This window comes from Simochromis diagramma, unplaced genomic scaffold (assembly GCF_900408965.1).
Source record: "Simochromis diagramma unplaced genomic scaffold, fSimDia1.1 OVJJ01000343.1, whole genome shotgun sequence".
Classification (NCBI taxonomy): domain Eukaryota; kingdom Metazoa; phylum Chordata; class Actinopteri; order Cichliformes; family Cichlidae; genus Simochromis; species Simochromis diagramma.
The window spans coordinates 9,555,208-9,580,750 of record NW_024386831.1 but is presented as its reverse complement, the minus strand read 5'-3'; the positions used below and the strand labels follow the sequence as shown (position 1 = coordinate 9,580,750).

At 39.0% G+C, this 25,543-nt stretch overlaps 2 protein-coding genes across 2 annotated transcripts; one reads left to right on the top strand and one right to left on the bottom strand.

Annotated features, from left to right (window-relative positions):
- Nucleotides 1-7,446: 7,446 nt before the first annotated feature.
- Nucleotides 7,447-8,417, bottom strand: LOC120731390 (olfactory receptor 6N1-like). The gene has a single exon (XM_040028401.1). The coding sequence runs from the start codon at nucleotides 8,415-8,417 to the stop codon at nucleotides 7,476-7,478; it is 942 nt and encodes a 313-aa protein (XP_039884335.1). The 3' UTR covers nucleotides 7,447-7,475.
- A 10,102-nt stretch (nucleotides 8,418-18,519) lies between these two features.
- Nucleotides 18,520-19,945, top strand: LOC120731314 (olfactory receptor 6N2-like). Its single transcript, XM_040028292.1, has one exon. It carries the CDS (start codon nucleotides 18,520-18,522, stop codon nucleotides 19,432-19,434), a length of 915 nt encoding a protein of 304 aa, XP_039884226.1. The 3' UTR covers nucleotides 19,435-19,945.
- Nucleotides 19,946-25,543: the final 5,598 nt, after the last annotated feature.

The following is a 25,543-nucleotide window of genomic DNA, read 5'->3' as shown; positions in this document are numbered from 1 at the left end:
TGACATATAGACACAGAAATACAGGCACACACAGATACAAACATCCATTCCCACCCTCATGCTCTCATATGCACTTACTCCCAACTCAACCAACGTGGAGACAGACATAAAGAGACGCTGTACACACGATCACACTCCCCAAGCGTACTCTACAAACCGGGTCTAGGTACCCTTGCCCCTGGAGGGGGGAACTGCACCCAGACCCAGGTGGTGTTACCCTTTTCCCTGCGGTGGGGGGAGGCAGACCGCCCCGACTGCGCAGCAGCAGGGAGGCCCCACACTCCAGACCGCAGTCGGACGGCCAACTCCTCCTCCTAGCCCCCCCGCTCCAGCAGGTCGCAGAGAATGGGGGTGAGAGAAGACTCCAAACCTCCCTCCACCCGCTCATTGTAGTGTTGATGCATGTGTGTTCTAAGGTGCATTTAAAACCCAGGAGGGCATGGAGCTACCTGCCAGAGAGCAGCAGGTAAGCGCATGGTCCCTCCTGCTAGCCCTCAATGTCTACGTGTATTTAACCTTGAGAGGTGGGCATCGACGCCAGGGGTGAGGTGTGCACCCTGATGGTACTTTGGACTCCGTGTATCGTGCCCACCCCCAAGATCCTATATGTATGTGTAATGAGAGTGTGAGTAATGTGAATGTCTAAGTTGTGGGATAAAATTGAGGCAGAGGCAGCCAGAAGGGGACGGGGGGGGGTTCACACATCAGTGAACCTCAGCCTTGTATCTTTAAGCTCTGTGAACTAGCTGTGATCTCTGCGTAACCCCACTTTCTCCTGTGCACAGTTTCCACGGACCCCGTGATTTGAACATCCCAGCGCGTGCTCCCGACGCAGGGAAATCCAATTCTGCTGAGGAGACCTACCTTGGCACTTGTGCAGGTGAAACCAAAGGGAAGATATGTTTCACCATATTTTCTAGTCTTTGGCTTAGAATGAAGTTGGTTTGGAAACATATTCAGCTATGCTTCATCTCCTGCTTTGCGTTTCTGTGGCCGCCCCGTGCTAGCAGTGTCCAAGCGTTTTTTTTGTGTTTTTCCCCTCTTTCATACCGCGCCCCCCCCAGCAATGGGGCGGGCCACACACTTTGGAAAGATCTGCTCTAGAGTATCATGATTTACAGCAAGTGTTTAATAAAGACAAGGCTCGCTCACTGACCATACGATTGCGCCATTGACTTACTTCCGGGAGCCCCACTGCCCTCTAGTAGACTGTATAACCTGTCCCATCCCGAGAGAATCCATGGAGAACTACATCCAGGAATGGCTGGCAGCAGGAATAGTCAGACCGTCTTCCTCCCCATTGCTGCGGGCTTCTTCTGTGTGGGGGGAAAAAGGACGGGTCGCTGTGGCGTGTATCGATTATCGATATTTTATTTTAGTGTATTTGATTGTTTCTATTGTTCTTTAACATTGCTTTATTGCTGGCTGAATGTGTAAAGCGCTTTGGTCAACTATATTTATTTTAAATATACAATATACATTAAGTTGAAGAAGAAGAAGTTGGAGGGCAAAACAGTACAGGGTCCCTCTGCCCTCCGGCCATCCTTTGAATTTTTTTTTAGTTTAGTTTAGCCAAATTGCCAGACAATTCCTGTGCTTTCAGACGCACTAACTGTTGTTTAATTCGGTGTGAAATTCTATAGGATTTCATCAGAAAAGAAAATCCAGAGAGCAGGAGATTATTATGTTTGTGCCAATTGCCCTCCGCAGGTAGGTCCAATCACAGTAGGTCAACCTGCTCCGCGAAAGAGCTGTGTAGCTATGTTTAACTGACCCAGTGTAATGATTGATGTATATGTAGCCACCACCACAAATCAGAGTCAAGTAAATGCCTCAGTCATTAATAGTCAAATTCAGCAATAGTCAAATCAGATATAAAGGCTTTTTATTTACCATCTGGTAAGGGAGATTAAAATATTGTAATTCTGTTCTTTCTGATTTAACCTTTTCTCTCGTTACATTTCTGTCATTTAACATTTAAAGAACCATTTTATCCTTGTGCCTTACCTCTCCCTTCATAAAGTCCTCTCTGACTTCCTGACACCCAGACCCACACATGTACAGTCATCATCATTTATATCCACATACTATTGCTTACCCAAACGTGTCAAATATATATGACCTTTAACTGCCTTATTTAAATGATCTAGTCACCTTGATTATCACCTTTCACCTGTCTGATCATAATTAGTTATGATCACTTAAAGTTTTGCTGTAGCAGAGAAGCACGTAAAAACATACAACAACAATTCTAGGGACAGTGATGTTGTTCCCTGTCTGAGGGCAACACCCTGCAATAGATGATTAAGCTGCCATGAAGCTGAAGGTTTATTCAAACTGCATTTTTATTTTAAAACGATCATTGTCATCATACTCAAATATTTAATATTTTTTTCCCGAGCTATTACCATTAACCTTTCACTTAGAGCTCAGGAGACAAAGAAAATATGAGGTTCCAGAGTAGCTTTTGCAAAACAAATTAAAATAAATACATTTAAAAAAAATGGATTAATGGGCATTTTATAAACATAAATACATGACATGACATTTTCTTTATGTCTACAAAACAGAAGAAGATTGCTGACTTTTATTCTGCAACAGAGCACAGATGCTCTAAAGCACTCTCTTGCTGAACAAGATATTGATTTTCTCTTAAACAGAAGCATTGTACGTGATTGCCTTATCTTTGGCAAATTAAATCCATACATAAATGGGGTGAGCATTGGCTGGCAAATGAGGAGATATATAGATAAAATTATACGGACTTCATCTGGTATCTGAGCAGCTAAAAGGCTGAAATCAATAGAGTGAAAAATACACCCGACAAACAGGTTTGACACAGAGACGATCTGAGGGGTGCAAGTAGTCACGGCTTTCTGCTTGTTTTCTGTGGATGTTTTTCGACAAACTGCCAAAATCTTCATGTAAGAAACTGAAATGAGACTGAATGGTATGAAAATACTCAGTAACAGAAAGAATATGTCAGATAAAAAGCTGTGGACTAAAACTGAACATGAAAGTCGAATTATTAATTTGTGGTCACAATACACATTGTTTACAATATTTCCACAAAACATCAACCTGAAGATGAATGAAAATGAGAATATAAAACTAAGAAATGAATACATCCACACAACCAGAATTAACATAAACAATCTCTCTGTGTTCATAATAACATTATAGCGTAATGGATGACAGATTGAGATATATCTGTCATAGGCCATGGCTGCTAAACTGCAAAACTCAGCAGAAGCACTTGTGTACATACAACACATCTGGAGAAAACACCACGGCAAGGTCACTTCATGGCTGTCTGAAAACATCTGTGAGAGCAAAAGAGGATACATCGATGTGCTGCCATTTATTTCGTTCACACATAAATTGCTAAGCAGTATATACATTGGCTCATGCAGGCTTCTGTCCACATGTATGACCACAATAAGGACTGTGTTGGCCACACATATAGAGACATACCAGAACAATATTATACTAAAATACATGTATTTTAAAGCTCCAACATTTCCATAAGCAGCCAGCACAAATGATACAGTCTCACTTGAGTTTCCCATTTTCTGTGTAATTTGCACAGTGAACAAGTTTGATCAATAATAATGATATGAATGGTCCAATTTCCTTAGGGATTATGAAAGTATTTTGATTCTGATTCTTTTCGATATGAATAAGAGTACCCAATTCCGATGGTTTAGCAAAGTTTCTATTATTCTGTTCAAATCTGTTTTAGACATGCATGCTACCTCATTATGATATGTTCCTTCTCAACAGCTGTTATACCTGTTACACAATGTGCACATCAGTAAGCAAAGAACAAAGAGTAGTTTTATACTTTACAAGACCAAAGCTCAGAAATTAGCTCCTTTCATCCCAACTGAGTGAGACCAAAGAATCTGCTAACATTTATAGCTGCAGCACAGAGGAGGAGCGATAAAGTGGGAGTGTACTTGAGGGCCAATGACAATAATGGCAATGGAAAATGGCATTCTTCTTTAACAGATATATCTGACTTTTTTTTTAATCATGCATTCTAAACCAGGGTTGCAATGTTAGGAATGTTCCATGAATCCAGGAGATTCTTGAGGTACTGAATATGTAAGGAAGTCTTCAGATAACTACCAAGGTGACTTCAAGGCAGAGAGAAAAGCAACATTAGCAGATGAGAGAGAGAAAAAACAAAAGTACTGTAATCTGCATTTTTTGTGACTACATTACCCATGCCCTTTCAGTGACAGATTCATGGTTTTGTCAGTAGAAAGCTAAAATAAACTATTTGCATCTGTATGGTTATAAATCTACAAATTATAAATGGTCCTTGTTTAGATTTGACCCTGTTGTGTCCAAAAGAGTTGTGTGATGTGTGAATTCTGTGTTGTCCCACATTGTGAGTCCAGCCCTATAGTACCACATATCTGATGCAGTTAGCAACGGATTTTCAAGAAAGGGAACATATTATATCTTTATCACAAATGCCATCTTGATATGTTATTTCAGACTCGTGGTCTTCGACGCTCCTATCGCTCCTATCGAAAAGCAGAGCGTCTGTGGAAGTCCACCGGTCTGACTGTCCATCGTGAGCACTTTAAAGAACTACTTTACATATATAATGAATCAGTCAAAGAGGCCAGATCCTCTTACTTCAATAATCTTATAAACCGTCATAAAAATAATTCAAGAATTCTATTTGATACCATCAACAGTATTGTTTCTCCTCCAACCCAGCATGCTCTGTTGCTTTCTGATGAAGATTGTAATACTTTCCTTAATTACTTTGTAAATAAGGTGATGGACTTGAAATCTAAAATTTCCTCAAGTGCCTCCCCTTATGAAGATACCCCTTGCTGTCCTGGATCATTTACCTCCTTTTTTCCAATCACACTAAATGACTTAATTATAGTTTTAGGTAAAATGAAATCCTCGTCATGCTCTGTAGATATATTACCTCACTCTGTCCTGTCTGGGTCTATCACCAGCATTGGTCCCACATTACTATCCATCATCAACAGTTCACTGAGGCAAGGCTGTGTTCCATCTTATTTTAAACATGCTGAGGTAACTCCTCTGTTAAAAAAACAGAATCTTGATCCTAGCTCTGCTAGTAATTACCGACCTATTTCAAAATTGCCATTTGTCAGTAAATTACTTGAAAAAATTGTTGAAAATCAGTTCCGGTCTCTATTATGTAAATTACAGATTCTTGACCCTTTTCAGTCTGGCTTTCAAAAGCAGCACTCTACAGAGACCGCTCTCTTAAGAGTCTATAATGATCTATTAATGGCATCTGACGCAGGGAACTGTTCTGTGATCATTTTGCTTGATCTTAGTGCAGCCTTCGACACCATAGACCACAAAATCCTACTTAACAGGCTCAAGGTTTTGGCTGGTGTATCTGGCTCTGCCCTAGACTGGTTTTCTTCCTACTTATCAGACAGGACCTTCTCTGTTAGGACTGATAGGTTCTCCTCTAACACTGCTGCCCTGACCTGCGGGGTTCCACAGGGTTCAGTTTTGGGTCCATTATTATTTTCTTTTTATATGCTTCCTTTAGCTAGTATCATTCAATCTTTTAGCAACCTGTCTTATCATTTTTATGCTGATGACATTCAGCTGCATATGTCCTTTAAGCCTCATCAGCTGGATAGGCTGTCCACCTTAGTCCAGTGCTTAACCCAGGTTTCTGATTGGCTTTCAAGCAACTACCTTGTTCTAAATACTAACAAGACCGAGACCATGATCATAGCTCCTCCTGAGCTACATTCTAAAATCAGTCAGGTTCTTGCCTCTTTCTGTCCATCTGTCAAGTCAAATATTCGAAATCTTGGAGTAATATTTGACTCTTCTCTGGGCCTTGACTCTCATGTAAAATCTTTGTCTCGTTCCTGTTTCTATCATTTAAGAAACATATCTAAACTGCGACATATGGTTTCCTCAGCTGAACTGGAAAAACTCATTCATGCATTTGTGTCATCACGCTTAGATTACTGTAATTCCCTGTTTACTAGCTTGGATAAATCATCTCTCTCTCTCCTCCAGACAATACAAAACGCAGCAGCCAGATTACTAACTCGCTCTACCAAGCGTGTTCACATCACTCCCATCTTATATTCTTTACATTGGCTCCCAATAGAGTTTAGAATTCGCTTTAAAATTCTTGTTTTAACATACAGAGCACTAAATGGCCAGGCTCCAGATTACTTATCCAAGCTTCTTTTAAAATACACTGCTGCTCGTCATCTCCGCTAACAGACTCAGAGTCTCTTAGTTGTTCCCCGTACACGATTGAAGACAAAAGGGGACAGAGCCTTTCAGTCTGTTGCACCAAGGCTGTGGAACAGTTTACCACTACAATTATGTTTGCTTGACTCTGTGGATTCTTTTAAAAAACAGTTAAAAACTCTTCTGTTCAAACAAGCCTTTTGTTGATCTACATATTTTATATTTTTTTTACATTATTTACATTTGATCTTTTACATTGTATATAATGTCTATTGATTTTATTGTTTATTTTAATATTTTTTAATATTTGTGTACAGCGCTTTGTGATTGCCTGTCTGTGAAAAGCGCTTAATAAATAAAGTTTACTTACTTACTTACTTACTTAAATGTGAAACCAACAGCAGACTCTCTGTTTTTTCTGTTTAATCCTCATTTTATCACCGCCTTTATTCATCAAAGTGCTTTAAAGACAGAAACTGACCGGTATTGGTTTCAGACCTGGTCCCTATTGTTACGACTGTTCAAGCCGACCACTTAAAAAGTGGAGACATTACAAACTATTTGTACATTGTTTCGGTTGTGTCACTGTCTCCAGCCACAGTTTTTTACAATGTGACTGTAGCTGAGAAAGTACGGTAGCTGAGATGTGCTTGATTCTTTGTACACAGACAGATATCATATGAAAAAATGTTGCTGATGCACATGTGAGATAATGTTCAGCATTTAATAAATGAATTCATGAATAGATGACACATGCACATTTAGGCAGGTTATCCCCCCGATATCAAACGGAATCAACTTGTCACACCTTTCGTGTCCAAACAGAATGTGTGTATGTGTTCTGACTCTGCAGGAATTATATTAAATGAGAAAAGTTGAGAATAATTGCTTTACTTTTAGATAAAAATAAGAATAATTATGTGCATATTGTACTTTACATTGACACATAATAAAGTAGTGCTTAAGAATTCACCAGAATCCAAGAAATTAAGCATCTGTCTCTCATCACAATGCTCAAATCATAGCTAAAAATAAGACATGGCTTTACATAAATTTACATTTGATAATTTTACATCACATAACTCCATACTGAACTTTTAGAACTCTAATTATAATGAAATGGAAACATGAGACATTATGTGGCCATTAATCAAATCAATCATTCATCCATCGTTAAATGTTATCATACTAGTAACATGTATCATACTTTCCTTTTTTATCTGAATATCAGTGTCAGTCTTTTAATACTATTGGCTTTTTACACCGAATCTTTGATATGCTAGCCTACACAAAAATATCATTCGCCTTCGAATTTTAGTCAGGACCCAACCGTAACAAACTGGATTTAAAATAGGAGGGATGATGAGGAATTCAATGGCCATGAAGTTCTTTAAATGCTGTGGCAGAGATGCTGATCCATACCTCGAGAACATGAGATCAAAAAGCAAAGCAGTCGTGACATTCAGCAGACAAAATAAATGTGGCACACAAGTCTGTGTGAACTTTTTCCTACCTGCTCTAGATTTTAAAGCTACATTAACAAGCTGCACATATGAACATGCAATGCAGACAGCATGACAACAATAAAAGGTGATGAAAATCAGCCCGACAATGTCATTCACTTTTGTTGAACCACAAGCAAGTTTGACAATTGACCAGTTCTCACAGTAAAGCTTGTTTATGTTGGAGCCACATAATTTAAGTGTTGACGTTAAGCTTATGACGAGAGTCTCAAAGCAGAGAGGAACAAGCCAGGACAGAGTGACTAACACCACAGTCCTTCGTACAGACATTACAGAGTGATACTCCAGTGGTCTACATATTGCCAAATATCTGTCATAAGCCATTAGGACTAAAGTAGAGTAGTCAACCTTTGCATTTGAATATATAACAAACACTTGCAAAAGGCATCCAACATATGAGATTAGATGTGTGTCAGACAACAGATCAAAGGCAAATCTGGGAAAAAACCCAGCAGTCCCATAAAGTCCATTAATACACAAGGAACACAAAAATATATACATGGGTTCATGTAGGTTTTGATCTGATATTATAGTTAAAATAAGAGATATGTTTACCATCAAAATGAGAAAATAACACAGCAAAGTGAGAGAGAAAAGTGTGACTCTGTAGTTCACAGTTGCACTGAAACCAGTCAGAGAAAACACAACTATACTAGACGTATTCATTTTGCTATCTTGATATGTAAAAACATCATTAACTATAATATTGGCACCTTTACTGTAAGTGCACTTGCTTTAGAAAGCTACAAAATTTAAGGCAGGATGTTGGAGAAGACTCCTCCTTCTACATTGCTGCCGTGTGATTTGCTGACAGTTCAAATGTTTGAATTTAATATATTTTAGGAATTCTATATTTCTATATCTATCTTTTCTACCATGATGAAATAAAAAACAATCTCATCATGTTTTTAGTCCACAATATTTTTGCAGGGTCCAACTTAACGATTTTCTCTAAGAAAGAAAATGAACATTTATTGAGAAAAAAGTCTCTTTTAGAAATTTTTTTTGTGTCATTTTATTATTACTGTAACCTTATTGCACAAGGAAACCAAACAACAGTTTGATAAATTAGATACATTCATTTTTAAACAAAGTTGTCGCATTGTTGTTTGAAAAGTGTTCCTATGACAAATGATTAAGGACCAGTTGCAGTACTAGTCTAGAGTAACCCCCTCATTTCTTTAGATTTTGTTCAGAAAATTCTAACGAGCTCTGTTTTATGATCACATTTATTCTTCAACACAGTCTGAGCTAAGTATTTTTTAAAGTATTCAAAGTAGTAGCAGGAGTACTTCTCCAGGCTTCTTGATAGACATTCAAAGCTCTTCTTTGGATGTTAGCTGTCTTTTGTTCTGTTCTCTGTGAAGATGATCCCACAACACTTCAATAATTATTAGGCCCAGTCCATGACTGATTTCATTGTTTGTTTGTTTTTCTATCCATGTATGCTTTTACTACATTGACCGTGTATTTGGGATCAAAATCCTCTGATACTTTTCTAGATTCCTAATTCCAAGAGGGAATGGGCAAGAGCCCCATCACCACTGACTGAAATGCAGCCCCAGACTATAACAGAGCTTTCACCATGTTTTATAAATGGTTTGTTACGAGCCTAGCAGGGTCTCCTCCTGAAATTGACCTTATGGGTGTGTCCTGCTATATCTCCTGCCTTAGGTGTCACCTTTTTTGTACAGCTGACTCCCATCAGCAATTAAGAATACTTAAGGCCAGAAAAAGATGTGTTCTAGTGCCAGATAGCCTTATTGGTTTGTAGTGAGCTGTGTGTATGGTGATTGATTGCTCCCGCACTGTGGAGAGGAGCATGTGTTTTGTGATGAACCCTTTTTTACTTATTTTTCTGTTTGACATTTCGTGTTCAACGTTTACATGTGAACAGAGATATTTTTTCCAAACTGCATGTGTGGATGGGATTTAAAAAAAAAACAAAAAAGGAAAATCTCTGTTTTCAAAAATACCTGTGTACGTGTGGACGTAGCCCTTCTGACTGTTGTTTGCGATATGCATTAATTGGCAGTTCAGAGGACCTGGTTGTCTTGGAGTGACTGGGCAGGGCGAACCAGTGTGCCCCATCTGGAGACTTGATTATCCTTCTGAGGGACTTTAAGTTTTTAAAACTAGTTCTGCTCTGCTTTCTGTAGCAGCTCAAAAATTCCTCTCTTTCATTTATTCCCAGATAATGGAACTTTATGGCAAATTAAGTGTGCTTTTTTGAGGAAAAAATCTTTCCATGTTCCATTCATCCATCTATCTTCTTCTACTAAGAAGCGTCTAAGAAGCTGCTAAGCTAAGATCATGTGTGAATTCCAGATGCAGACAGACAAACTTGTGATGGGTAACCGACCAGATAAAGTAGTGGCAGACAAGCAGAGGAAGATGACTGTAGTGATAGATGTAGTTATGCCAAGTTATAGCAACATCAGGAAAAAGAGACATTTTTTATTTAAAAAAAAAAAAAAAAAAAAAATCTCTCTTGCCTTCTGAGGTACTCACTGAGCACACAGTCAGTTGTGGCCATCTTCCTGATGTACTTTGTCTCATCCTGGACTGTGGTTCTGACACTCACTAGTCCCTGGGCTGCTTCCTTCCACTTAGCATACAGTATCAGGGTGTTGGATTTGGGTTAACCCTTCATGCATGTTAAATAGCTTCCTTGTCTTGATGTCAGTAGCTTCTATCTCCTCTTTTGCCCATCTTATTATCCCAGCACTGTACCTGGTGTTGATACCCTTGATATTGTTCTTAACATTCAGCTGACTCTGCAGGACTTGCCTGACGCTCTGCAGGTTGCAGCTTTCCTAGCGGCCTCTTTGTGGTTACCATTTGCCTGTGGAATTCCCAGGTATTTGCAGCTGTCCTCAATGTCTGCAATGTTGCGTTCTGGTAGTGTTATCCCCTCAGTTCTGACTACCTTCCCTCTCTTTGTTGCCATCTGACTACACTTCTCCACTTCAAACAACATTCCATTGTCATTTCTTTAGATCCTTGTTGTATGAATCATTAAATCAATGTCTCATTCACTCCTGGCACACAGTTTGATGTTATCCATTTTGAGGGGGTAGCTGGCAATTGCTCCATTCTGTAGTCAGTATCCATAGCCAGTGTTGTCCATGATCTCACTGAGGAGGTTCAGGCCTATGCATTGCAGCAGTGGGGACAGGCCATCTCCTTGGTAGATCCCATACTTGATTGCGACTTGTGCAATTGGCTTGAAGTTGGCCTCCAGTGTTATTTGTCCCATCCCCATTAAGTTCCTGATGAAAACCCTTAGGGTCCTGTTGCTCTTGTATAGTTCTAGGCATTCCAGGATCCAGGTGTATGGCATTGACAATTAGGCCTTATTGTAATCAATCCAGACAGTGCACAGGGTCAGTCTGATCTTGCAGATCGCGTGACTGCTCTTTCTACCAGCAGCTGGTGTTTTGCTGCTCTGATATTCCTCCCTATTCCTTTCTGTGCTCCACTCATGTATTGTGAGCCATGTGCCTCTTCATCTTAGCCGCTATGACAGGAGCTTCCATATGGTACTGAGACAGGTTATTTGCCGGTATTTGGATGGGATTTCTCCCAGTCCTGATCAGGACTGTCTTCAGTTAGCCATGTTGGGTCTCGCTCGTCGATTAGTAGCTGGTTCATTTGTGCTGCCAAACACTTTATATATATATATATATATATATATATATATATATATATATATATATATATATATATATATATATAAAACAAAGCCAAAAACAACTATTCACAAGTTTTCTTCTGTTATAAAAAGAATAAGAGAGCACTGTATCTCCACTGTGGACATATGCCTGGTGTGTACTTGCAAACTCCAAAACACGTACAAACTCCAAAACACGTACAAACTCCAAAACACTTGCAAAATCCAAAACACTTGCAAACTCAAAAACACATGCAAATTCCAAAACACAACGGAAGTGCTCCAGGACGCTAGGGGCAGTGTTGAGCTCGATTTGCAAAATAAACGGCAAGTTTGTCTGTATGGGACGGTCTAGTCTCCGTAGCGCTTCCCAGGTTGCCTAGCAACCATGATACTAACCGCTGGAAACGTGTCATACAACTTGGTTTGACAGAAATGAGGGAGAACATATTTTGTTCATTTGTTTGTTTGTTTCTACAAGAGCTTTGTGTGATTTGATAAGTATCTGAGGCTGAGACCACAGGACAGTAAAACATGATTTTTGGGCTTCATTTCTGTACTGAACAGTTATTTCAAGATTAGTTAGTAAATAAGAATTAGCTGATGTTGTTCATGAGACTAAAGTCATATCACTTTGGTAATGTAAATATAATATGGCCAATATTATAGTTATTATATTAATCATTATTAGCTATTACAGCAGTGAACATGAACTCTGTGTCAAATACTGAGCTTCAGTACAGATTCAAGTTGCAGTTATTTATATGTCTTATCACCTTAAATCTTCACTCAAAGACAAGTATCTTTGACAGTGCATATATAGGTGTATCATATATAAGAGACAAATGTTGTTCGTTCAGTATGTTGGCATTACTAAATTTGGCTCATTGCTTACATATATTTATAAAAAGAAAATGTACAAGCTGTGATAACTGTTTCTGATAAAATGAAGAGTAGACTGATATATGAAATATTCCTTTATTGGGTGAGAAAATCAGACCATGTCATAAACTGCTTTAAGTCATACAGAATAGATATCAGAGCCTTAAACAGGCTGGCTTCTGCTAAATGGGTCAAACTGGGCAGAAAGTATACAAACACATAACATCCTTATAGAATATGATGTAACACTATAGATCAACTTACCTCAAAATATATAAAGCATATAAACAATTACAGCAATATGATGCAACAAACACAGCAGTACTACTAATCCAAAATACTCAAAGCTTCATAGAACTGGAACAAACATTTATTTTTAGGTCCATTCTGCTGCTGATACATACTTTAGGTTTCTGAATATTACACTTGTTGCTGCCTTTCATAGTGTGTAACTTGAAGGCCCTGAGTACTTTCTCCCACACTGAAAACACTGGAATGATCAAATTATTTGAACATTACCTAATAAGACTAATTCAGGACAGACAATTAGTTATTTTAAACTTTACTAGCAGTACTTCACAAACAGGGAACAGTCTGTCTATTCTCTCCATCTGTCAGCTGCTGCTGGCTCTTCCTCCTCCTCTTCCTCACACACTGTTGAGTTTGTCCTGGTGGATCATCAGGGGTGCAAAGCCTCACAGATGATGTGCAGCAGTGTGTCCCTCAGTCTGTCCTCACTCTGGACACTTGCAGTTGTCACACATGGAAATCAAATGTGTGATAAGCTGCAGGATTCAAACACAAGTGTGACTTATAAACACATGTTCATACTTTTATTACACAATCAGAGAGAAAGAAACAGAGAGCGAGTGCAGGACAGACAGACAGGTGAAAGTCTCAGGTGTATACACTGCTACAAAACAGCACAAAAGAAGGAGGATTTAGTGCTTGTGTTATTACGAAACAAGAAGAGTTCCCAGATGGTACAGTGAACACATGTGTGACTCCTGCGATTAAAGCATCTTTCTTTCAGCTTAACGAGTGAACCGTCAGCTCGTTCAAACACACGTTAAAGTCCGTTTGGCTCGACACCACCGAACAGAGGCAGCAATGTAACATAGCTAACATTAACAGTGCAGTGGATCCTGCTTGTGCCGTGATATTCAGGACTGCAAACCGAGCAGCATCACTGACTTTCAGCTTGTTGTGTTTGTGGATATATGACTGACTTTAATTATCCACAAAATCATCACAATCTCTGTAAGATTAAGGTCGACTATATATATATTTTTTAAAGTAAAGGCTTTAAAACCAAGTTAATTCTGAAAGTACAGACATCGCTAATGTCACATAATTTTCCCGACATGTGGCCAACAATAATGGTTTAATGTTCTTCATTAAAAAAAATATTTGCGCATAAATAAGTGACATAATATTCAGTACTTACTTCTGAAAGTTTACTGTTCCTCCGCTCCCACCGTTTTTTTTCGGCAAAATTACCCACACCACCACCGCGCTATGAAGTCTGGGATATGATGGGCCATGAAGGCTACACCGACCCATCCTTAAAATTCAGGGAAATTAAGGACGCATTTGAGGGCCGCATGTAGAGCAGCCTTTGAATTGGGACAGTCTTCTCTTGTCGCTGTGACGTAATCGGCCTTAAAATGCGGCCTTTAAGGCTGCAAACCCCAAATCCGTTCATTGGTACTTCCTGGCTTGTGTAGTTACTAGGTAACAAAAGCTCAACACTGCCCCTAGCGTCCTGGAGCACTTCCGTTGTGTTTTGGAGTTTGCAAGTGTTTTGTGTCTAGGGGCCACCGTAGAGTTAGACCAAAATGCAGGCACTCAGGCATGAGGTTTAAACACAAAAAAAACTCAGCTTTATTTTCTGGCAGGGGAAAGTCATAAAAAAGCAAACTAAATTAAACTAGAAACTCATAAACAAACCTCACAGTGAGACACAGGGAGATCCACACAGCATGAGGGACGACACGACACTGACTCAGAGAAACACAGGGTTTAAATACACTGGGAAGTAACGAGGGGAATGAGACACAGAAGGAGAGCACAGCTGGGGGAAATCACAACTGACGAGACAAGGAAGCGTAAACTGAACACACTGAGATAAGACAGAGACCTTCAAAGTAAAACAGGAAACACATAACACAGACTGAACAAAAGACACAGACTCACATGCAGGCACTACAACAGAGGGACCAGAGACGTGGGACCAGGGCAGACACACACACTGACTGGACACGGGGATATAGCGGACAGGGGAGACAGCAACTAAGGATTACACAGAGTCAAACCATAAGAAATAACTCTAACAAAGAAACCAAAGCATAGAAATGATAAATAATATATAAACTCAAAACCCTGGGTCAACGACCCAGGCATCCTAACACATGCTAACACAACGGCAGCATGATGTAAAAAAATGAATATATGCTGACCTCAGTCCAGCCTGAGCTTTATTTTCAGCAGGTAACAGAAATCAGTGATAAGGGGTCAGACTTGTAGTATTCATTTCAATCTGCACCTGTTTCATTTTCATTTTTCAGTGGAGTGCTTTTTGAACCAGTTTTCAGCTTTAAACCTATGTACTGGAAGTGATTGCTTACAGTCTGTACACACAGTGTACACAGCTTGAATGTGCGGGCATTTAACCCAAGTTTTATATTTTAACTGGTAATTATGAGATAATTTATTTAAGGTCAAATAATTTAACAAGTAATATTTTTATTCTGAAAGTAAGTCACCTGACCGCAAACTATTGTTCTTCTGTGAAATGAAAGTACATAGTAAATGTGTCAAAGATGTGTGTGCTTGTGTGTATGTGACATCTTTGTGAAATTAAAGTTTAGGAACTTACAGTCACAATGATGAAATACAAGTGCCATAATTACAAATTTCCAGCATGACCTCCATTGGGTCCCTTGCTGGAAAACAGTAGGCCTCAGGGAAAATGGTTAGAGCCAGCTAATTATGATCCAGTGGTCAAGGTCTGTTGGCCTCATGGGATAGCTGTCAAAACACAAACAGTAACTTTTTACCTGTTGAGACCAATGTTGGATAAGAGTTTAACTTTATTAATGAGCTCTTCAGAGGATTCTAGTGTTGCTCTTCCCAAGGAATAACAGCAATTATGTTATGAGAGGTCAACAGGTCATTAACTTCATTCCCCTTAGAGAGCAATTAAGAGAGCAACACCACTCTGGAGAGCCACACAAACAAGCCCTTTAGCCACTATACCACAGCATCAACTGAAACCTTAAACTTTTCAATAAGGTATTTTCTATTTCATGTCAGTGGCATATATGTTATCCACAGTTTTTGAAAAAAGTGACAACTATTGTATTTGAACCCTGACTTTCCCCAAACCAAACCAAATTGTTTTAAATAATTAATCATGTATTTTAAATGAAGAATTTAATAGCCCGTCAGTAGTGTTTAAATATAAGGTTTGACTGTGCTAGGGAAAATATATTATTTGAACTTGGTAGTAATTATTTGGTCATTTAAAATGAGCCTGTGTTACCATGGTGCAATGCACTCTCACATCAGTTTGTGAAGTAGTCATGGCCTTTTCATCTGTTGATTTGTCTTTTTGGATGTAAATTTAACGATTTCTTCATGCTCCTGAAAACAATTCTTAATCTGTCCAGTTATATAACTATGGATTCACGTCCACGTGCACATATCAGTATTTTCCTCCCCTCACCCCAACTGGTTGCAGTAGATGGTTGTCCCTCCCTGAGCCTGGTTCCTTCATGTTAAAGGGGAATTTTTCCTTTCCACTGTTGCCAAAGCGCTTGCTCATAGGGGGTCATATAATTGTTGGGGTTATCTCTATTGTATCATTGTAGGGTCTACCTTACAATATAAAGCACCTTGAGGTGACTGTTGTGATTTGACGCTGCATAAATAGAAGTGAATTGAATTTTAAAAAGCAAAACTTGTGGAAGTTGTTTCATGGAGTGAAATTGATATTTTACTGCTCACACCAGAGACCCAAGTTTGAGTCATATGTGTCACAGATTTTCACGCATAATTTGTCCGTCCATTCAGCTCTTTCTGCTTATCTAGCTCAGGGTCTGGGTGGGAGCAGTAGTCTTTTCTGTTCAAATACAGAAACCACAAAGACACATCCAAATTTGCACCTAGAACAAATTTAAAGTCACTAGTTAACCTAGAATGTACGTCTTACATCTGTGGAATACAGCTTGAGTTTATGCATTGTATGTCTGTGAAGGTTCTCAGTCATCCAGGTCATCGTAGTCTAAGGAGCTTGCAAAGAAAAGCGTCTGGACTTCTTTAACTTGCTAGATGACGTCTTACCTCTCATCTGAGAAGCTTCTTCAGTTCTAAGGTCAAATGGGGGAGAGTCCCAGATTTAAACCCAGTGGGAGTTTCCCCCCAAAGAGATATTCTATTCTATTCTATTCTATTCAAAAGGACCCCCATCCTCTAATCCAGGGGTAGGCAACTCCAGGCCTCAAGTGCCGGTGTCCTGCAGGTTTTAGATCGCACAATGGGTTAACACACCTGAATCAAATGATTAGTTCATTACCAGGCCTCTGGAGAACTTCAAGAAATGCTGAGGAGTCATTTAGCCCTTTAAATCAGCTGTGATGGATCATGGACACATCTAAAACCTCCAATCAGCCAGGGTTTTGGGTGAGCTCATTGTGAAACCTGACCCCACCTTATCATGCGATTTCCTGAGGTCAGATGGCCCAGGATGTGAGTGGGCGTTAAGGCGTCTGGGGAGGGAACTCAAAACTGGATTATAGATGGCAGACAGTTGGTGTCGTAAACCACCGCCTCTGTTCAAAGATGGTGGCTCACAGTGGACATAGATGGCTTCTTTCACTCCTCTTTCAAACCATCTGTCCTCTCTGTCCAAAATGTGAACATTGGCATCCTCGAAAGAGTGACCTTTATCCTTAAGATGCAGATGGACTGCTGAGTCTTGTCCTTTGGAGGTGGCTCTTCTATGTTGTGCCATGCGCTTGTGAAGTGGCTGTTTGGTCTCTCCAATGTAGAGGTCTGGGCATTCCTCGCTGCACTGTACAGCATACACCACATTGTTAAGACTGTGTTTTGGAGTTTTGTCTTTCGGGTGAACAAGTTTTTGTCTGAGTGTGTTGCTGTGTCTGAAATGTACTGGGATGTCGTGTTTGGAGAAAACTCTTCTGAGTTTCTCTGATACACCGGCTACATAGGGGATGACAATGTTGTTGCGTCTGTCTTTCTTATCCTCCCTCGCTGGTGTCTGATCTTCTTTTCTGTGCATCTTTGCTGACTTTGTGTTAGAAAATGTTAGTTTGCAGTACTGTGGTGAAAATCTCAGTATTGTACTATGCTGGGCTGCTACTATGTACTATGCAGTACATAGGTTTAGAAAATAATCACAATTTAGGTTAAAGTGCAACAGTTTTTTTTAAGTTCTGTTTTCTTGGTTGCCATGTTGATGTTTCCTCATTTTGTCTGGACAACATACATGTTTCAGGCACAAATATACTCCCTATTAAAATACATAACTTACAAATCTGCTGACTGTCATGAACAAGGTCACAATTTATGTGACAGTTTGTGAACAAAAACAGATTTTGTGACTTTTTCACATTTAGTTATGTGAGGGCCTAGACTTCACAGTAACACCTCTCTGGCTGTCAACAGAGATTTCAGGAAGCGACTTCAACACAATTGTGGAATCCAAGAAGATTCAAATTACACTTTCTCTACAGAAATGTATGCTAAATTTTAGCATACTCAAGAGAACAATGCCATATAACTATAATTGTTTTGTTTTTTAGCTCAGCACCATCAGCATTAACAGGGTTGCTATGTTTTTGTGTCAGAAATCTCCAGCTGATATTGATTTATGGAGTCAACGATGATGTATGGAGTCAACAACATTACAAAACTCCTCCCATTACCTAATGTTGTTGTGTGGTGTCTACAAATGTGACCAACAACCTATTTTATGAGCAAAACAAAGCTAAAAGTAGTGTAGTGACTGAAGTAGTGAATGAACCATAGTCTGGTAGGTATGGAGATACCAGTTATGATTAATGTATTGACCGTATTTTATAACACAGCTGTTTCCATGTTCCTTTTCCACAGATGCTGTCATTAAGACCATTGTTTCTCAGACCATACCAAACTAAGAAATGATTTCCGTGTCACTGACTATGAAGTGAAATGGAAAACAGCACTCTGTCATTTTACTTTCGCTTCACCATGTTTGCAAACATCGGACATTACCGCTTTATAGCCTTTATTTTTTGTCTTCTGCTCTTCATCTTTACCATCTTTACTAATCTTCTCATGATAGTGGTAATATCCCAACAAACGCCATTACATGAGCCCATGTATATTTTCATTGCATGTTTATCTGTTAATGCTTTGTATGGGTCTTCAGGTTTCTTCCCCAGATTTCTCATGGACCTTCTGTCTGACACTCATTTGATCTCACGTCCTGCTTGTTTCACTCAGATCTATGTAATTTACTCATATGCATCCTGTGAACTGACTGTTCTCAGTATTATGGCTTATGACAGATACATAGCTGTTTGCCTTCCTTTACACTATCACACAAAGATGACTCTTGAAACTGTTGTGAAGTTGACAGCACTGACTTGGATTTTTCCTGCATTTTCTCTTGCAGCATGTCTTTGTTTGTCTGCCACACTTCCTTTATGTGGTAATGAGATCCACAAAGTGTTCTGTGCTAACTGGAATGTAGTCAAATTGTCTTGTGTTAACACTGCTGTCAACAATGTTGTAGGTATGCTTCTGACTGTAGCCACAATTTTCCTTCCCCTCTTTTATATCCTCTACACCTATTTACGAATTGTGTCTATTTGCTGGAAAAGCTCAGCAGAATTTAAGAGTAAGGTATTAGAGAGCTGTCTGCCACACACAATTTCATTTGTGATTTATTCTATTGCTGGATTTTGTGATGTTGCCTTGAGCCGGAATAATCTTGAAGTGACTAATCCATTTATAGCTGTCATTTTATCACTGGTGTTTGTTGTGATTCCTCCAGCTTTAAATCCTCTTGTGTATGGCCTTAAATTACCAGAAATTAGAAAACATATTTTAAGGTTGTTCTAGTATGAATGATGAACTATGATTCTACATACATAAATGATTTATGACCCCATTATATTTTGAAACAGAAAGACTTTTTTTTTGTGGCAAATCTTGTGTTTATGATGCCTACACTGTTTTCTTTATATATATGAAACAACCTGAAATATGATCAGTCTGTCTCTGTTAGTGGGCTGCTTACCACAGGTTAGCAGTAGTTAAACTTGACCCACCTGTCTTAGCTAATTATAGGTAATAGCTAATTTTAACCTTCAACCTTTCTTTTAGCGGAAAAATTCTTGAAATAGTAGTTTAGTAGTAGTAAATGATGATGAAAGCTAACTGATCATCTGCAGAGTAATGGTTTGTGAAGAGATTCAATCAAGCTTCAGAACATCACAGTACAAAAAACAGCATTAGTAAAGATTGAAAATTATGTTCTTATGGCCTCGGACAGGGGAATCATCTCTGTGCTCATTCTTCTAGATGTCAGTGCAGTGTTTGATAATGTTGACCATAATATTTTATCACAGCAATTTGAGAGTACCATAGGTATTACAAGTACTAGGCTGCAGTGCCTTAAATCATATCTATCTACCAGACTGGAATTTGTTCATGAAAATGTGGAGTCCTATTCACACTCTAAGGGTAATGATAGAGTTCCACATGGTTCTGTGGTAGGACGAATTCTTTTTATATTCCACGTTTCTCTTAGGCATATCATACATTATCAGTGCTATGAAGATTATAACTAGCTCTATCTATCAATGAATGCCACATACCATATTTTAGTGATTCTAAATTGATATGAAACTGAGCTTATTATACTTGGCCATAAAATGTTAAAAATTGGGTATCCAACTAGATACTCATTCTATATAAACATGCAACAATAAAACCAGAGGTTAAGTAAGTAACTATTAATAATAGTGAATTTACTTATACAGCAATTTTTCAAAACAGAATTACAAAGTGCTTCACATTTTGAATAAAAGCCACAGATACATGTGTTAGGGTCCCTGGGTCGTTGACCCAGTGTTTTGTGCTTTTGGTTCTTTGATTTTGTTATTTCATTATATTCTAGCTTTGTTTTACGGGTTTTAGGATTATTCTTAGTTAAGGTTCTCTGGGTGGGGTTTGGTTAGAGTTTTAGTGTTCTGGTTTTCTGTCTGTGTTCCATAGTTGCTGTCTCCCCTGTCTGCTGTATCCCCACGTCCAGTCAGTGTCTGTGTCTGCCCTGGTCCCACGTCTCTGTTCCCTTTGTTATAGTGCCTGCCTGTGAGTCTGTGTTATGTTTCCTGTTTTACTTTGAAAGTCCATGTCTGATGTTAATGTGTCTGGTTTTGCTTCCCCTTGTCTCGTTAGGCCTGATTTGCCCCAGCTGTGTTTCCCTCCTGTTACCCATTCCCTGATTGCTCCCTCTATGTATTTAAGCCCTGTGTTTCTTTGTGTCTGTGTTGTGATCTACTCTTATTTATGCTGTGTGTTCTGTCTGCCTGGTCATGTAAGTTTATTTGGATTTTTTGTTACGTTTTGCCACTTTTTGCCATCCAGCAATAAAAAGCTGAGTTTGAGTTACTTTCTGCCTCCGAGTGTCTGCACTTTGGGTCCTTCTACTTCCACTCCTACCTGCACACTAGTGATGGGCAGATGAAGCCCCATGAAGCACTGAAGCTTTTCATCCAATTGGTTCACCCCAACGCGAAGCTTCATGAAGCTTCATTTGCTCTAGCAGGACACCTACTGGACGTAAAAATAATAGCTGGCATGAATTTGAAGAGTGTGGCATTTTGCACACAGCCTGTAAATGTCAACAACAAAAGGAGTGTGTAAAACATGTATATTGTAGTGATGGCAGTATACTGTGTATATTTATAGTGGCAGTATGGGAAATGATTATTTGGAAATGCTTGAAATGGAAATGATCATTTACTGTGAGGTGAGGTGTGGTTGGGGTGTGGACAGTAGTTGTGCTTTTGTAACGTTGAGGTATGGACAGCTACACACTGAGGCTTTGAGTCTCAGTCCTGCCTGTTCACATTTTATTCTGTAAAAACTAAATTTTCACTGCTTTTATGACCTTTTTAGTGGGGAGAACATAGCTAGGATTTAATGATTTAACAAATCTTTTGAATCCTTTGTCCTCCACAATGCTAAATGGCTGGGAGTCCTCAATCACCATGCTGACCAGGTCTTCATCTATTTGAGATTGTTCTCCTGAGGAAAGACAATAAAGACAAAGCACAAATATAAATATCACACACGTAACTTATTACAGTTGTATAATATTGTTATATCATTTAGTAATATTACTGCATCCTATATTATCATTGCATTTGATGGCTCACCTGGTCTTGCTCCACAATCGGTGTCCCCCTTATTCTCATGCAAAGCTCTGTAGTGCCTAAGCATGGATGAGGTGTTGTTGTTGTTGTTATATCCCAGCTCCCTGGCACATAGCAAACACTTCACCTTGTACAAAAGTCAAGACAGCTCAACATAAATTGTATTGCACCATCAGTATCATGAAAATACATCTTCTGTAGAAATTTACATACCTTGTTGGGAGGAATCAGATCAAAATGTTCCCACACAGGGGAGGACATCCTCCTCTTCTTAGCTGGCTCCATTCTCTCCTGACTTTCCTCACTCTCATAAACCTCCAAACGGTCTCCAAACTCTCACTAACTGCAACTCTCCATCAAACACCCACATTTTTGAATGAAGTCTGAGGGGTTTATATTGCTGTCATATCTCGCGGCAAAGTTCGAACCACTTCATGAACCAGTCACGTGGTACAGCCGGGCAGCGAGGCTTCGGACGTCATCATTTTCAGCTCCTCCCATAAATGAAGCAAGCCTCGATACGCGCTTCGCGGAAACGCCCCCTCCATTACTCGACACACGCTCCGAAGCCTCGATACAGAACGTCCCATCACTACTGCACACAGCCTTAATCTGACAGAAGATCACGACCAGAACATGGACCCCGCAGACTCTTCAGCTTTTGAATTCAACGCTGAGATGGAGTGGATGATTAAGCTCCTTGACTGCATTGCTCAGGCCAACGATTTGAGGACCATGGCAGTTGGGCTAAGCGCTGTAGATTTTATTAATTCTTTATTTATCCAGGCAAAAAATCTCATGAGACCTGGCATCATAGCAACAAAAGTCACATACCACATAGGTATATAACATTTAAAACAAATACAATATCCCATACAAACATGCGTAAAATATACAATAACAGATCAAATTAAGAGTACATTAAAAACAATCACACTGAGTAAAAGAGCTGTTCTCTCGTTCCTTTGAGACAGACTTAAACTCTCCCAAGGTAACCAATTCTGATAATTTCAGTTCCTTCTGCAGATTATTCCAGGAAGCAGGGGCAGCGTATTTAAAAGCCCTTTTCCCCAATTCTGTTCTGATTTTTGGGACAATCAATTGTATGATTTTGTTCGAACGAAGGTTGTATTGGTTGTGGTTTTTACACATATAAACACATAAATAAGATGGAACCAGCCCAAGGAGAGATTTATAGATAAAGATCAACCAATGGGAGAGTCTGCGAATATGCAAAGATGGACATTTAGCAGCAGCACACAAAGAACAATGATGTACATGATTTTCATAGCCAGTAATAAAACGTAAAGCACAATGGTACACAGCATCCAACCTCTTTAGGTAGTGGGCAGGTGCATTCATAAAAAGCAGGTCACCATAATCCAATAAAGGTAAAAAGGTTGCACGAATCAAATGTTTTCTCACTTGGAGGGAGAAACAGGATTGGTTTCTAAAAAAGTAATCTAGTTTTAGTTTTAACTTCGACACAAGCCTTTGAATGTGAGTCTTAAATGACAAATTCTGATCTATAATGATCCCTAGATACTTGTAAGATGTGACCATTTCAATTTCAGATACTTGAATTGTTTTAATCTTAGGAGATGTAGCTAACAACTCTTTGCCATTTGAGAATAACATGAACTTGGATTTCTCTGGATTTAACACCAACTTAAGTTGAGTTAAATGGGACTGAATGACATCAAAGGCAGACTGCAGAAATTGCAGGGTTTGTGCTACTGAAGGGGATGAACAATAAATAATTGTATCATCTGCATAAAGATGAAATGCTGCATTTGACAAATTATCACAAAGGTTGTTTATGTAAAGAGAAAATAGCAATGGTCCTAATATGGAACCCTGCGGAACTCCTTTGGATACTGGGAGAAAAGAGGAAGAAGACCCAGCAGCACGGACACACTGTTTTCTTGCTGACAAGTAATTTGAAAACCAACTTACAGCATTTACAGATAGACCAATATTGTTTAGTCTATTTAATAAAATAGCATGGTCAACTGTATCAAAAGCCTTTGACAAGTCAAGAAAAAGAGCAGCACAGTATTTTTTGCAGTCCATTGAATCAACAATGTCATTAACCACTTTAATAGCAGCAGTTATTGTGCTGTGTTGTTTTCTGAATCCTGACTGATGTTGGGAAAGAACTGAATTTTTGTCCAAAAAGTCTTTCAGTTGTTCACTAATGAACTTTTCTAGAACTTTTGCTAGAACACACAATTTAGATATGGGCCTGTAATTATTAACATCTGAAGGATCACCTCCTTTCAGCAAAGGGAGAACATAGGCAGATTTCCATATTACAGGGATCTCACTGTTCGAGAGGCTAAGATTAAAAATGTAAGTTATTGGTTCTGCTATAAAATCTGCAGCCAACTTAAGAAAATAGGGATCAAGTTGATCTGGTCCCGCAGATTTATTTAGATCCAACAGATTTAAAGCCCTGTGGACCTCAAAAACATTTAGCGGAGAAAAACTGAAGGGTTGGACCACAGATTCAGTTTGAGCGGTTGCAGAGAGAGCCTTTTGTTGATTAAGCTGTTTTAAATCTGGATATAAAGATTCAAATAGAGATCCTGAAGAAACAAAATGCTCATTAAAGCAGTTTAGAATGTCGCATTTCTCTGTTAAAGTGCAGGAGTCTTTTACAACAAAAGTTGGCATCTCATTTGTAGTTATGTCACCATATGAAGATTTTATTATTTTCCAGAATTTTTTAGGATCGTTCAAATGTTTAGTAGTATTTGAAAGATAGAATTCTGATTTGGCCTTTTTAATTAAGGAAGTTGAACGGTTTCTGAGCTGTCTAAAAATCAGCCAATCCGCTTCGGATTTAGTTTTTCTGGCCTTAGCCCAGGCAGCATCCCTTTTTTTGAGTAGACTAGAGAGCTGAAGAGAAAACCAAGGGTTGTTTCTGCATTTTACTCTAAATTTGCGGATAGGGGCATGTTTATTTATAATTTTGATAAAAGTATCATAAAAATAATTCCATGCCAGCTCAAGATCAGTTATCAGGTAGATTCTACTCCAGTTATAGTCCCATAAATCATGAAAGAAAGCTTGCTCACAGAAATGCTTAAAATCTCGTTTAAAAGCTATCTGTGGCCTTGATTTTGGGAGCTTCGATTGCCTGACTACAGCTACCACACAGTGGTCACTGATATCATTTGCGAAAACCCCCGTGTGAGAATATTTATACGGCATATTAGTTAAAAATAAATCAATAAGTGATGACTTTTCTGGGCATTTAAGATTTGGACAAGTTGTGCTGTAAATTAGTTGTGTGAGATTATATGAATCACACATGGATTTAAAACTGTCTGAGGCAGAGGACAACCAGTCCCAGTTGAAATCTCCGGCCAGAACAATTTCATTAAAATCTAAAGTAGATAGTTTTTCACTAAGTGAAACTAAAGCCTCACTACTAGCTGAGGGGGGTCTATAACAGCCCACGATGGTAATAAAATAGCCCTTGAAAAGTTGGAGCTTGAGGGCAAGAAGTTCAAACTGTTTACAAACCGATACCGATGAATCGACAGTAACATGGAATTTGCTTTTTACATAAATTGCAACACCGCCACCCTTTCTGGGGCCCGTTATTGCAATGTCTTTGTCAGTAATTGATTTAGTAAGCCAGGTTTCTGATAATATAAGAATATCAGTATCTAACTCTTTCATCCAAATTTTCACAAAATCAAGTTTGGGAAGAAGACTTCTGACATTTAAATGAGTGATACCAAGACCTGTTCGAGTTTTGAAATCACAAGGAGTACTTA